At 41.0% G+C, this 13424-nt stretch overlaps 1 protein-coding gene across 15 annotated transcripts in view; it reads left to right on the forward strand.

Annotated features, from left to right (window-relative positions):
• kcnab2a (potassium voltage-gated channel subfamily A regulatory beta subunit 2a) overlaps positions 1-13424 on the forward strand; it is a 372430-nt gene that overhangs the window by 346989 nt on the left and 12017 nt on the right. For all 15 annotated transcript variants that reach the window (XM_085967213.1, XM_085967209.1, XM_085967207.1 and 12 more), the window contains one exon: positions 10831-10916. In XM_085967213.1, the coding sequence (XP_085823339.1) occupies positions 10831-10916 (86 nt within the window). The remainder of the gene's footprint in view (positions 1-10830; positions 10917-13424) is intronic.

Here is a 13424-nt window from a genome sequence, read left to right on the forward strand (position 1 = left end):
GAAACAGGACTAGGACTAGATGGTAAGAGAGTGTTAATATTGATTACAAAACAAGTTTGTGCAACACCAATTACCTGCTCCTTGATCTAGAGTTTTACTATTCTAATTGAAGTATTAACAATATGCGCTAGAGGCATCTAGTGTTGTAAAACAACCTTATCCCCACTCCACTAGTAAGAGAGTGTGAAACTTAACATTTGTAGCCATAATCAAATCCACGTAGAAGTTAAATAAAGGTGGACAAAAAAAGACAAATTTAAACATACAATTGAAATTCAGGTATAAAAAAAAAAGTTGGATTTGATCATGCTATCTGCATACCAGATTACATTTCAGTAAATAGAAATGGTTTCATACACTGGAAAAAAAGTTTATCTTAAGGAGAATTTGATGCAATCTTTTGTGAGTTCCACTGTATTTTGTGATATGTTATGTGAATGCCATTCAAATCTAAATATAGGTTAGCATTATCTTAAGTAAATTTTGTTCAAACCTATAAACAGATTTGTGGCTATGAAGGGGTTAAGCAGTTGTTACAGGCTAATCATTTTGCCTGGGAGCACTGGGCTACGTTTATTTAAGAGGATGACAGGTTGCGGTCCTGCTGGCTCCGTGAGTTTATCTAGTGAGTAGCTGAGTCATTCGGACTAGGAAGGCAAGTCTGTGCTGAGTCAGGGCCTAATAATTTACAACAGTGTCACTGGGTTAGGGAGGGGGAAGTCAGCCAGGGTTCCACTCCTGATTGCTGTCCAGTAACCCCTGATAGAAAGTGTGGGGTAAGGACAGCCTCAAGTTCAGTTGTGATGCTTCCCACAGTTGAATACCCAGCCCACTCTCTCTGTTGGTCTCACATGAAGAATGACCACTTGGATGAGATACCAGAGAGTGGACAGTGCCTATGAAACTGTACCCCAGCAGGGGTCAGCACCTTCCAGAGATGAGGGCAGGAAAGAGGGTAAAAAAAAGCTGTGCAGGTTACTGAGAGACAAAGAGAATGCAGTGACTTGAAATGTATTTTTTATTTACGAACTCATTAAATATTGGGGATGCTGGCTAATAGAATTGTGGCATATTTGAGGCTTGTCAAATTAAATGTGATCACAGCCTAAATTTGCCATTAGAGCTTAATTCAGGGCATGACATTTTAATGTCTGTTCAGCCATCTATAGCTGTGCATACAGTTAGTTGCATTGCTGAAAGTGACCATTTAGTGCAGGTTTCACTGTACATTAGTAATTGATTATTGCAACCCCTACTATAGGTTATTTTAGTGATAGACTGGTACTGTTTTTAGCTAAACTGGTTCTGGTATAAAATCTTGTTAAGCGTTGTAACCATCATTGCTGAACCACTTGAAAGCAGCCACTCCTCATTCAGACTGTCCATACAGATTTGCTCCAAGATCCAATGTAAGGGATTGTTCAGCTACCTTGCAACTGCTTGATTCTGTTCACAAGGCTGAAGGGGTGAGAGTAACGGATATGGAACTCTGGAGTGAGTAACTAATAGTATGCAAGGATGAATAGAGGGACTGTACAACATCAGGTTAATCCACATTAGTACACTTGAGGAACCTGCCTTTTCAGAATATTGAAACCAAAGTGCAACAAGAACACAAGTCTTGTGGGAAACAGATGTTCAGTGAGACGCTTTGTCTTCGATATAAGCACATATTGGGGTTGGGAGTGTTAATAGAAGATGATGTCACGGCGCCAAACATAAAGATGTCCTGGGGGTTGCATTACGACAGAATCCATCTGGATAGAGTTAAGAAGTACAAAGGGAAATGGTAAAATTCTTTATGCATTATATGGCACTCAACAGTGGAGATGAGATAGAGAACAAGAACTGTAGCCAATGCAGAGAGATATGCAAAAACAGCAAGGCAATAATATTGGGTGATTTTAATTATTCCAAGAAAGATTGGAATAAAGGTAATGCATGTGATCAAAGGAGGAGAACAATTGGGAAATAGCGATCAGAATGCAGTTAGGTTCAGTGTAAAAACAGAATAGAATAACAGAGCCAAAGATAAGGATTCTGGAATTGAAAAGGACAAAGTTCAGCAAGGTAAAAAAATATCTGACCCAAATTATCTGAGCAGAAACGCCAACAAACCGATGAGCAGTGGGAAATCTTCAAATATCAGATTGATCAAGTACAAAATAAATATATTCCTGCAAGACATAAAGGGGGTGCATCAAAGAATTGAGTTCCATGGGTAAATACATTAAACTGAGCCTTAAAATGGAGGCACGTGATAAAGTTAGGTTCAACAATACTAAAGATAATCATGAGGAATATAGAAAGTATAGTGGGGAGATTAGAAGGGCTAAAGGGGAATCCAGGACAACTAGCAGATTTGTTAAAGGCACACCTAGAAGAGATGACTAGTAGGTAAAGGGAATGCTATAGATATAGTGTATATCGAATTCCAGAAGGTGCCTGATAGTGTCTCACAGGAAGCTTGTTGGAAAAATCCAGGCATTTGGTAATAAGAAAAAATGTAGCAGCATGGATAGCAAGTTGGTTGACTGACAGGAAACAAAAAGTTAGGGTAAATGGGTGTTGCTCAGATTGGAGAAGTGTTGGAAGTGCTGTACCCCAGGGGTGAGTGAGTGCTAAGTGCACTTTTGTCCTTGCTATATATAGATGGTTTGGACTTGGGTATGGGGACTGCAATCAAAATTTGCTGATAACAGCAAAGTAATTTGGCAACTCAGTGAGGTCTATAAGAGAATTCAGGAAGGCATAGGCACATTAGCAGAATGGGCTAATAAGTGGCAGGTGCAATTTAATGTGCGTTGATGTGAGGTGATACATTTTGGAAGAAGAAACGAGGAATGGGAGTATATAGCATTTCAACTTCTATAAATAGTGTACAAGAGTAAAGATGTAATGATGAATTTGGACTTGAATTTATAGAGCAACTTTCACAAGCAGGACATCCCAAAGCTTTACAGCCAATTAAGTACTTTTTTGAATTGTAGTCACTGTTGTAATGCAGGAACCGCAACCACAGTTAGAGTACAGTTTGGTTTTGGGCACCCCATGATAGTAAGGGCATTAAAACAATGGAGAGTGTACATTACATGTTCACCAAGATGACGCCAGGGATGTGATAGTTACAAGGAGATACTTGAGATACTAGGACCATTTTCACTGGAGCAGAGAAAACCAAGAGATTTAATTTAAGTTTTTTAAATTATGAAGGGTTTTGATAGAGTGAAATGAGAAAGACTGTTTCCTCTGTTGAGGGGGTCATCAATTTAAAATGATCACTAAGAAAGTGAGGAGAAACGTTAAGGGAAATTTCTTAATGCAGTGGTTTGTTGGAGCATGGAATGCTATGCCACAGGGAGTGGCTGAGGCAGAGATCATTGTATCTTTTAAGGGAAAGTTGGATAAATATTTGAAGCAGGAGACAGAGCTATAGGGAGAGTGGTGTGCAGTTGGATTGGATTTGGATTGTTCTAGCAAAGAGCTGGCACAGGCACAATGGACCGAATGGCCTTTTTTGTAGAATCATATAAACATACAGCACAGAAGGGGGCCATTCAGCCATTGTGCCTGTGCCAGCTCTTTGATAAAGCTATCCAATTAGTCCCACTCTCCTGCTTTTTCCCCTTAACCCTGCAAATTTTTCCTTTTCAAATATATATGCAATTCCCTTTTTTGTGCTGCAAACTTCTATGGTTCTATTTAAACTAGTGCAGTGAGGATGTAGCACCGTGACCAGATGAGAGTCAAGCTATTGCAGCTTTGGTAGCGGCACCTCTACAGTCACACAGTACACACCTCCAATAACATTTGTACCAGTCAATCACTAATTGTTTGGTCCTAGCCTTTGTGTTTTGTTTAAAGCCTTGTCTATATTTTCCTTTCCATTCGATTAAAATGAAAGCCTGCTAAACCACTTAATGCATCTGTATAGTGGCAGCCCTGGCAGAGTTACTGTTGAATTCTTTGTGCTTCTGTCTATGGTGCATGTTTAGCATTTTCAATCTTTGTCCTTTTCTCCTTTTATCTTTGGCCTATATGTGCCTGTGCGTAATTTTATGGAAAAGCCTGCATGATAACAGGTTGGGCTGAGAAGCCGTGGCGGGGTTATTGACTGTTTTTTGGGGTTCTTTTTATAAAAAAAATAAAATAAAAAAATCTTTATTCCACAAGTCTGGCAGTAAAAATTAAGATATGCCTTGCAAGCAATGTATTCACGTAACAGAGCCAGACGGGATGGAGGGGTGGGAGAAAAGAAAAGGGAGGGAGAAAATGGCCAACCTGCATTCTATAATTCATTAATAAAGTATTTTCTTTTTAAATATCAATGTTTAATGCTGCAAACTACTCTCAGCCCTTCTGACTGTCTGATTCAGGCCTAAGCATTCAGTTTTGTGCCATTTTACTGATTGGTGTTTTTAAACCATCCCTCTCTATCCAATTGACTAAATTCTGTAGGTTCTTCTCGATGTTAAAGCTGCTTCGTCCCTTATTGTTGGCCTACATGAGACAATAGAATCTTTTTGAGGACTGCAGTAGCATTTTTTGCACCAAAATATTACTTAGGAACAAATCTATTCCCTATAATGGACTGTATCCTGGGAATACAGTGTTATAAGGAAATATTTGTATGTGCTAGTGTATTTATTACCACATTAAACTGCTGGTTACGGTAGTCTGGGGGCAGCCATTTTACTCCCCCTTCTCTAATGATCACATCACCAAGCTCCACCGCATGACATGAATGGGGATCACTGTCCTCTGACCTCTGCTCCTATTCGTGATCTCACTGGAGTGGAACATCATTATGCTGCGTAAGGGAGAGTTCTGGAGAAAATACCTGCCCCCAGTTTGTCTCGAACAGTCAGCTATACAGCATAAAACACTAACAGTGGGGAGCCGAGAGGTGCCAGTTGAGTGTACAGGTAACTTCTTTTAAAATAGTTAAAGTTATGAGACAATTCAGTAGAATACACATTCCCTTTAAGAAATAGGTTTTGTAAATTTTGCTTATTTTAGATTTCTAGTCTGCATAAGATGGCCAGTAACAATCATTTTTTCTGATGTTTCCATTGGGGGAAAAAATTACATTTTGAAATTTGCAAAAAAATTCATTACTCAAATGAATTTTAAAGGCATCAAGAGTGGAATGTAGTCAGTTCACACCAAGCCATTTCTGTCTCGGTGAAGGGAAGTGTACTTTAGATTTTCATTTTAATATCAATTGTTCATGGAGACAAATCAAACATCAGACATCAGTTAATATATTGTAAGAAACAGAGCTAGAGGATGAAAAAATATATATATGATGAAAAAAATATCAGTTCTACAATCAATCTGTCTTTTTGTCCTAATTTTTTTTAATGCACCACTTTAAACAAATTTGTAAATGTACACATAGTGTTCTTTCAAGTGCTTAGCAAGTAGCCTAAGCCCCCATTGGCAACAGGGTTTCAACTCCTGATCACCAGAGACTCCTGTTGCAGTCCATACCAGGTAACGATAGCATCAGGCTCTGTAGTTAGATAGCGTGGTCATATTCACTGCTAAGGCTCAGACATGAAGAATGGCCACTTGGACAAAAATACCAGAAGGAGCCCAGCAACGGTGGATCTGTACAGTAGCAAGAAGTCAATGCCTTCAGAAGAGAAGTGGAAAAAATTGGCAAGGAAAGTAAAGATTAAAGGATATATTTTCTGATCAGTGCTGTTTTGGTATGAATGCTCAGCACACTTGGACCAAATTCTTGTCTGCGCTGTTTTAGCCCAGTCTAAACACATTTAAATTGTGCATACAGGAATTTGGTACAACTGCACTGAGCATTCAGACCAAAACAGCCCTTAGGAATATATACGTGGTTATACCTACCGTGGACCTGACATTCAGATTTTCTTAAAATCCATACTTGTGTCCCATACTTGTGTCCATGTAGTCTCACATATTGTCAAATCATTTGTTAATTCCTGTTTGTGTGTGTGTGTGTAGTTTAAGTTTGCTTCATACCCTCATTTTCACATTGATTTCACACTGAAGACTCCTCACCTAGCTTAATCTCCTGTGGGAGACACCCTTTCACAGTTACAGTTTTTTAAATTCATTCATGGGATGTGGGCGTCGCTGGCAAGGCCAACATTTATTGCCCATCCCTAATTGCCCTTGAGAAGGTGGTGGTGAACCGCCTTCTTGAACCGCTGCAGTCCGTGTGGTGAAGGTACTCCCACAGTGCTGTTAGGGAGGGAGTTCCAGGATTTTGACCCAGTGACGATGAAGGAAGTGGAGAGTATTCCATCACACTCCTGACTTGTGCCTTGTAAATTGTGGAAAGGCTTTGGGGAATCAGGAGGTGAGATACTCACCGCAGAATACCCAGCCTCTGACCTGCTCTTGTTGCCACAGTATTAATGTGGCTGGTCCAGTTAAGTTTCCGGTCAATGGTGACCCCCAGGATATTGACGGTGGGGGATTCGCCGATGGTAATGCCGTTGAATGTCGAAGGGGCGGTGGTTAGACGCTCACTTGTTGGAGATAGTCATTGCCTGGCACGAATGTTACCTGCTACTTATCAGCCAAAACCTGAATGTCGTCCAGGTCTTGCTGCATGCGGGCATGGACTGCTTCATTATCTGAGGAACTGCGAATGGCACTGAACACTGTGCAGTCATCAGCGAACATCCCCACTTCTGACCTTATGATGGAGGGAAGGTCATTGATGAAGCAGCTGAAGATGGTTGGGCACTGCCCTGAGGAACTCCTGCAGCACTGTCCTGGGGCTGTGATGATTGACCTCCAACCACCACAACCATCTTCCTTTGTGCTAGGTATGACTCCAGCCAGTGAAGAGTTTTCTCCCCGATTCCCATTGACTTCAGTTTTACTAGGACACCTTGATGCTACACTCAGTCAAATTCTGCCTTGATGTCAAGGGCAGTCGCTCTCATTTCACCTCTGGAATTCAGCTCTTTTGTTCATGTTTGGACCAAGGCTGTAATGAGGTCTGGAGCCGAGTGGTCCTGGAGGAACCCAAACAGGGTATCAGTGAGCAGGTTATTGGTTAGTAAGTGCTGCTTGATAGCACTGTCGACGTCCCCTTCCATCACTTTGCTGATGTTGTCATTTTGTGTTTGTGTTCAGATGTTCACAAGGCAGCCTTTTTGAGCAGCAAAGGGGTAAGATGGTAATTTTTCTCCTGTTAAGTGGCTTTTTCCCAGCCTCCTTGAACCTTTGTCAATTCTTCTCAGAGACTAATGGACTTGCTGTTTATTTACGGCATACACAGCTTTTTACTTTATGACAAATAGGTGACTGCTAGTGAATATGAATATTTTTCTTGGCAACCACCTGACTAGAGAGTGGGTGATGAGGTATGAATGCCCTCTAAATAACAAAAGTTCAAAAAATTGTATTGTCCCTGCTCCTTAATTTAGAAAGAACTTAAATTTATATAGCGCCTTTAACTCCCTCAGTATGTCCCAAAGCACTTCACAGCCAATTTTTGAAGTGCAGTCACTGTTGTGTAGGCAAACGTGGCAGCCAATTGCACACAGCAAGGTCACACCAGCAACAATGAGATGAAGGACCAGTTCATCTGTTTTGGCGGTGTGGGTTCAAGGATGAATGTTGACTGGGATACTGGTAGAACTCTCCACTCTTCAAAAAATAAAGTTATGGGATCTTTTACGCCCACCTGAACAGGCAACTGGAACATTGGTTTAACAGCTCATCCAAATGATGGCACCTCCAACAATGCAGCACTCCCTCTGTACTCCACTGAGGTATCAGTATAGGTTGTGTGCTCAATTCCTGGAGGTAAAAAAAAAATCTTCCTAGTGGCCAGTCTTGGCAAATCCGATAAGTTTACACTGAAGTTGACACAGAGTCACACCTTGTGCACCGCATCACCCAATTCACCTCTGCACACAATTGGGCAAAGTTGCTTCTCGAGTGGAAAATATGAAAGGAACATGAGCTTGAGGCACTCCTTTCTGCTGATTAGATTTTTTGTTAGTGGGTTACCACTCTTAATGTAGGTCATTTATTTATTTGCAATTTTTTCCCCATCAATTTGTACATAAGGAAGTCTTTGTGTAAATACTGGAATGTGGTCAAGGGGTAAATGTAGTACCTTGTATGGTATTAAGCCATTTAGACCAAGCAAGTCCCAAGTTGGATCCCCAGTCTGTACTGTGTTAGTTGACCTCATCTAAGTTGGCATTTGGGCCACTATAATTGGCCTCAGCACTGCTGGGCTATGGAGGGAAAGAATCGGACAAGGTTCCCATCCCTGATTGCTGTCCATTGACCTTTGCTGGAAAGTGTGTATGTATGGAGGTATAGGGTTGAGAAGCTTGCTCTTAGCTGTGATGCCTCTTGTGATCAAATAGCCTGCTGGTACTCACTGCCTAGGCTCACATTTGGGCAAGGCAGAAGATGGCGCCTGTGAAACCACACTACAGCAAGGTTCAGGACATTGGAGAGGCAGAGAGAAAAATGAGGGGAGAATACTGCAGTCCAACGGCATATTGAGTGGAAGGAAAAGCTCCTCATGTTTGAGATATATGGCAATCCAATTTAAGGCAAAGGAGATAAATCACGATGAAGAGGGAAGAGCTTATCTCAGGCACACCATGTCACAAAGAAAAATTGCTACAAAATAGAGTTTGTGTTTGAGCCAATGATCTGACTTGAATATGTTTTTTTCATCTTGCTGCAAGTAGTTGGCTAAAGGAAAAGTGCAGTTAGGTGGTTGAGTATTGAACCTGTAGCTACAAAGTTCAGCTCCCTCCAGCTCTAGCAACATTTTTAATCTACTTATTTAAAGACTGATTTTGCTCTACTATTGCTGTTTGCAGTTGTGCACCAGGACTGTGCTATGATGCAGTGATACTCGGAACCATTTGTGGCCTGACTCCCCTTCACCTCGAAGCAAATTTGCTACTGCTCTATGTGTCTCTGAGCTTCCATTTGTGGCCTGCCCATCTCTGGGATATTGACCAAATTGAGATTCAGTGCTGTTCCCTCTTCCAGTCCAACAAAAAAGACAAGGAAATACCATTAAGGAATACTATTAGGCAGTACTACCAGGAAGTATTCTGAGGCAACACTATTTGGCAGTACTTGTTAAATAAAAGGGTTATTCCAGCATTCATAGAACAAATTTTATTTTCGTTTCTCTACCTGTAGGAAAGTTCCTGGCCTCCATGTGGCAACTGCCCTTGGATAATGCACACCATTAAACAGTAATGTTAGAGCAAAGGCAAGTTTAGACCTGCAGTCCATCACCCCTTGCAGCATTCCCGTGGCCCTTGAACAATACTTTAAAAGAACAAACTAACTTGCATTTATAAAGCACCATTCATGTCCTCAGGATGACCCAGAGTCAACAGCCAATTAGTGCACTGCAAGGTCCCACAAACAGCAATGAGGTGAATGACCAGTTGATTTGTTTTTGGTGGTGTTGATTGAGGGATAAATGTTGGTCAGGGCACTGCCCTTCAAATAGTGCCATGGAATTTCTTTTACATTCACCTGAGATGGTAGACGGGGCTTCAATTTAACATCTCATCTAAAAGACTGCACCTGCATTGAAGTGTCGGCCTAGATTTTATTCTCAAATCATGGAATGAGCCTTAAACCCAGGATCTGCTGACTCAGTGGCAAGAATACTAACACTAGCCCAAGGCTGACACATTGCTTGGCTTTGTGGGCCTTGACGAGATGTTTTGATTTACACTGGTGTAGTGAGTCGGAACCCACAGCAACCATCCTTTCCCTTCTGTTGACAAAGCAAAGAGGGAACACCCACTGTTTGCTTTATCATTTTTTTTGGAGTCGCTAAGAATAATGGTGAATTTTTTTGATGCCCGAGTGTTTTTCTTTGTTTGAGTCTCCCTTCATAGAGCAGGGCTGCCTTCTGAAGACTTCAAAATCGAGTTAAAAACTACACAAGGTTAAGCAACTTTTTTTTTTAATTTCTTTGATTTGCTCATACAAAGGCATGGTTAAAAGTTACTCTGGCCAAGCAAACTGCCTCAGGCTTAACCTCCGAAGAGCCCTCCTTACTGAACTAGTGTGGCACTTTCCACTTCCCACACCAGCCATTCAATGGCTTCCTTAAGATTACCAATTTACCGTCAGTTTTTTGCTGTAGGAACGGGACTGAATATGAATCCAGGTCCCAGAAGTGAAAGGCCAGTGTCCACCCCACAGCAATACCTAATTCAGGAGAGTTGTTATTAGGTCAAGAATCTGTCAGTATTCTGTCATCAAAATCTGCAATAGTGAGATCTGCATTAGTTAAAGACTTTGATTTGAAATGATTGTAGGTTTACCAGGTATTCAGATGTACAATCTATTGTAGGTAGGCCTTCAAAAAAGGGATGTTGTCTCGAGTCTTGCCAATCCTCAGATAAACCATTATTTTTGGTTTTACTAATACTTAACGTGGCACTATTTATCAGCTTTCTTCAGTACCGTACACACATTCTCCATTGTCTTTCTTTTGCCTGATGTAGAAAAGACGGAAAAATTGGCTCATTCTTTCTTTTAGTTTTCTTTCCCATTTTTTTCACACATTTACCCAAGAGTATCGCAATCATCACACAAGCTCCTCCCTCATTTACTCTACTAATCCAGCAATACGAAGGAATTCTGAGGGAAGGTAAAAGGTCAGAATGCCTCACGATTCCACTGTTGCAGGACGGATGTACACTGCTTGCAAGATGTCTTGCGGCAAAAAGACCCCTGTTGTGAAACCAGTAGCAGTACACGTGCATTGTGTGGAGCAGCCATGATATGCCATTTAAAAAAAAATTGCTTTTTCTCTCCTGACAGAAACCGTGAGAGCAATGACACATGTGATTAACCAAGGAATGGCCATGTACTGGGGCACCTCGCGATGGAGTGCGATGGAGATTATGGTAAGAGCAGTCCAGGAGTTTGAGTTCAGCACAATTCATTCTTTTATATTTTTCAGAAACAATTAACGTTACAGTGCCATGAAAGCAACAGTGTGTTGTGTCCAGAGGAGTGGGATATGGGCTTGTGTCCAAGATCATTCACTCTCTGGGTTCCTAGGCCCAACTGAGTCACTGTTGCAAATGCTGAACAGGGTCAGCTTCTCCTCCACGGGAGCTTGTTTTGTACTGTACCATCCTATTGCATTTGGGACAGGTGTCTGTACAGTACTGGACCATCCTACAGCGATTGTGTAGTATTGGACTATCCTATAGTAAGTGGAACAGGTTTTTGTACAGTACCGGACCGTTCTATAGCAATTGTACAATACTGGACCATCGTATAGCGATTATACAATACTTCATCATCCTATAGTGATTGTGCAATACTGGACCATCCGAGAGCAATTGTACAATACTGGACCATCGCATAGCGATTATACAATACTTCATCATCCTATAGTGATTGTGCAATACTGGACCATCCGAGAGCAATTGTACAATACTGGACCATCGTATAGCGATTATACGTGGGTACGATAGCATAGTGGTTATGCTACTGGACTAGTAATCCAGGGGCCTGGACTAATGATCTGGACACGTGAGTTCAAATCCCACCACGGCAGCTGGGGAATTTTAAATTCAGTTAATTAAATAAATCTGGAATTAAAAAACTAGTATCAGTAATGGTAACCATGAAACTACCGGATTGTTGTAAAAACCCATCTGGTTCACTAATGTCCTTTAGGGAAGGAAATCTGCTGTCCTTACCTGGTCTGGCCTATATGTGACTCCAGACACACAGCAGTGTGATTGACTCTTAACTAGGGATGGGCAATAAATGCTGGCCTTGTCAGTGACGCCCACATCCAGTGAATGATTGAATAAACATAAAATACAATACTGGACCATCCTATAGCAATTATACAATACTGGACCATCCGATAGCAATTATACAATACTGGACCATCCTATAGCAATTGTGCAATACTGGACCATCCTATAGCAATTATACAATACTGGACCATCCTATAGCAATTATACAATACTGGACCATCCTATAGCAATTGTGCAATACTGGACCATCCTATAGCAATTGTGCAATACTGGACCATCGTATAGCAATTGTGCAATACTGGACCATTCTATAGCAATTGTGCAATACTGGACCATTCTATAGCAATTGTGCAATACTGGACCATTCTATAGCGATTGTGCAATACTGGACCATCCTATAGCGATTGTGCAATACTGGACCATCCTATAGCGATTGTGCAATACTGGACCATCCTATAGCGATTGTGCAATACTGGACCATCCTATAGCGATTGTGCAATACTGGACCATCCTATAGCGATTGTGCAATACTGGACCATCCTATAGCGATTGTGCAATACTGGACCATCCTATAGCGATTGTGCAATACTGGACCATCCTATAGCGATTGTGCAATACTGGACCATTCTATAGCGATTGTGCAATACTGGACCATCCTATAGCGATTGTGCAATACTGGACCATCCTATAGCGATTGTGCAATACTGGACCATCCTATAGCGATTGTGCAATACTGGACCATCCTATAGCGATTGTGCAATACTGGACCATCCTATAGCGATTGTGCAATACTGGACCATCCTATAGCGATTGTGCAATACTGGACCATCCTATAGCGATTGTGCAATACTGGACCATCCTATAGCGATTGTGCAATACTGGACCATCCTATAGCGATTGTGCAATACTGGACCATTCTATAGCGATTGTGCAATACTGGACCATCCTATAGCGATTGTGCAATACTGGACCATCCTATAGCAGTTCAGCAGCTATCTGTACAGCACTGTTCCATCCCCATAGCAACTATGTTAATAAAGCAACAGTAGTAACAATGGGTTTACTTGCAAGCAGAGTTTTACATTTAGTTTTACCGAACTGACTAATTTTATGTTGATTACTTTTTCTGATTCTATTAGTAATAGTTTTATAAATAAAACTAGTAATAGCTGAATGTAGTTTGTTCATTAATAACACATGTCAAGTAATCTGAAAACTAGTGTTGAACTAATTTTTGTTCCTGTTTCAGATGTCAGTACACACATAAGTTAGTTAGTCTATTTTTTTTAATCAAGAAATGCTGCTAAATTTTATAAAGGCATAAAAACTGCTTGTCCAATGGTTCAGCTGACCAGTAAAGCTCCAGGTTCAATCGCCAGTCTGCGGTTTTACTTCTCTGATGCTTCATCTCATAACACGGGGACAGGTGCTCAGTAATTTTTCATTCACCAGAAAAACACATACAGTACAACAACATACTGTTCAGCTTAACAGAATATCATTAGTCTACCATGAAAGGTCAAATAAAGGTAATCATCAGCACAATAGTCTTAAACAATAAACAGCAGTATAACATTTATAAAAACCTTCATCTATTCTACGTTCATGTTGTCCCAGCTGGCTATAGTCTGTGCT

The sequence above is a fragment of the Somniosus microcephalus genome, chromosome 25, assembly GCF_052327205.1.
Source record: "Somniosus microcephalus isolate GS21.2 chromosome 25, FLI_Smic_1.0, whole genome shotgun sequence".
Taxonomy (NCBI): Eukaryota; Metazoa; Chordata; class Chondrichthyes; order Squaliformes; family Somniosidae; genus Somniosus; species Somniosus microcephalus.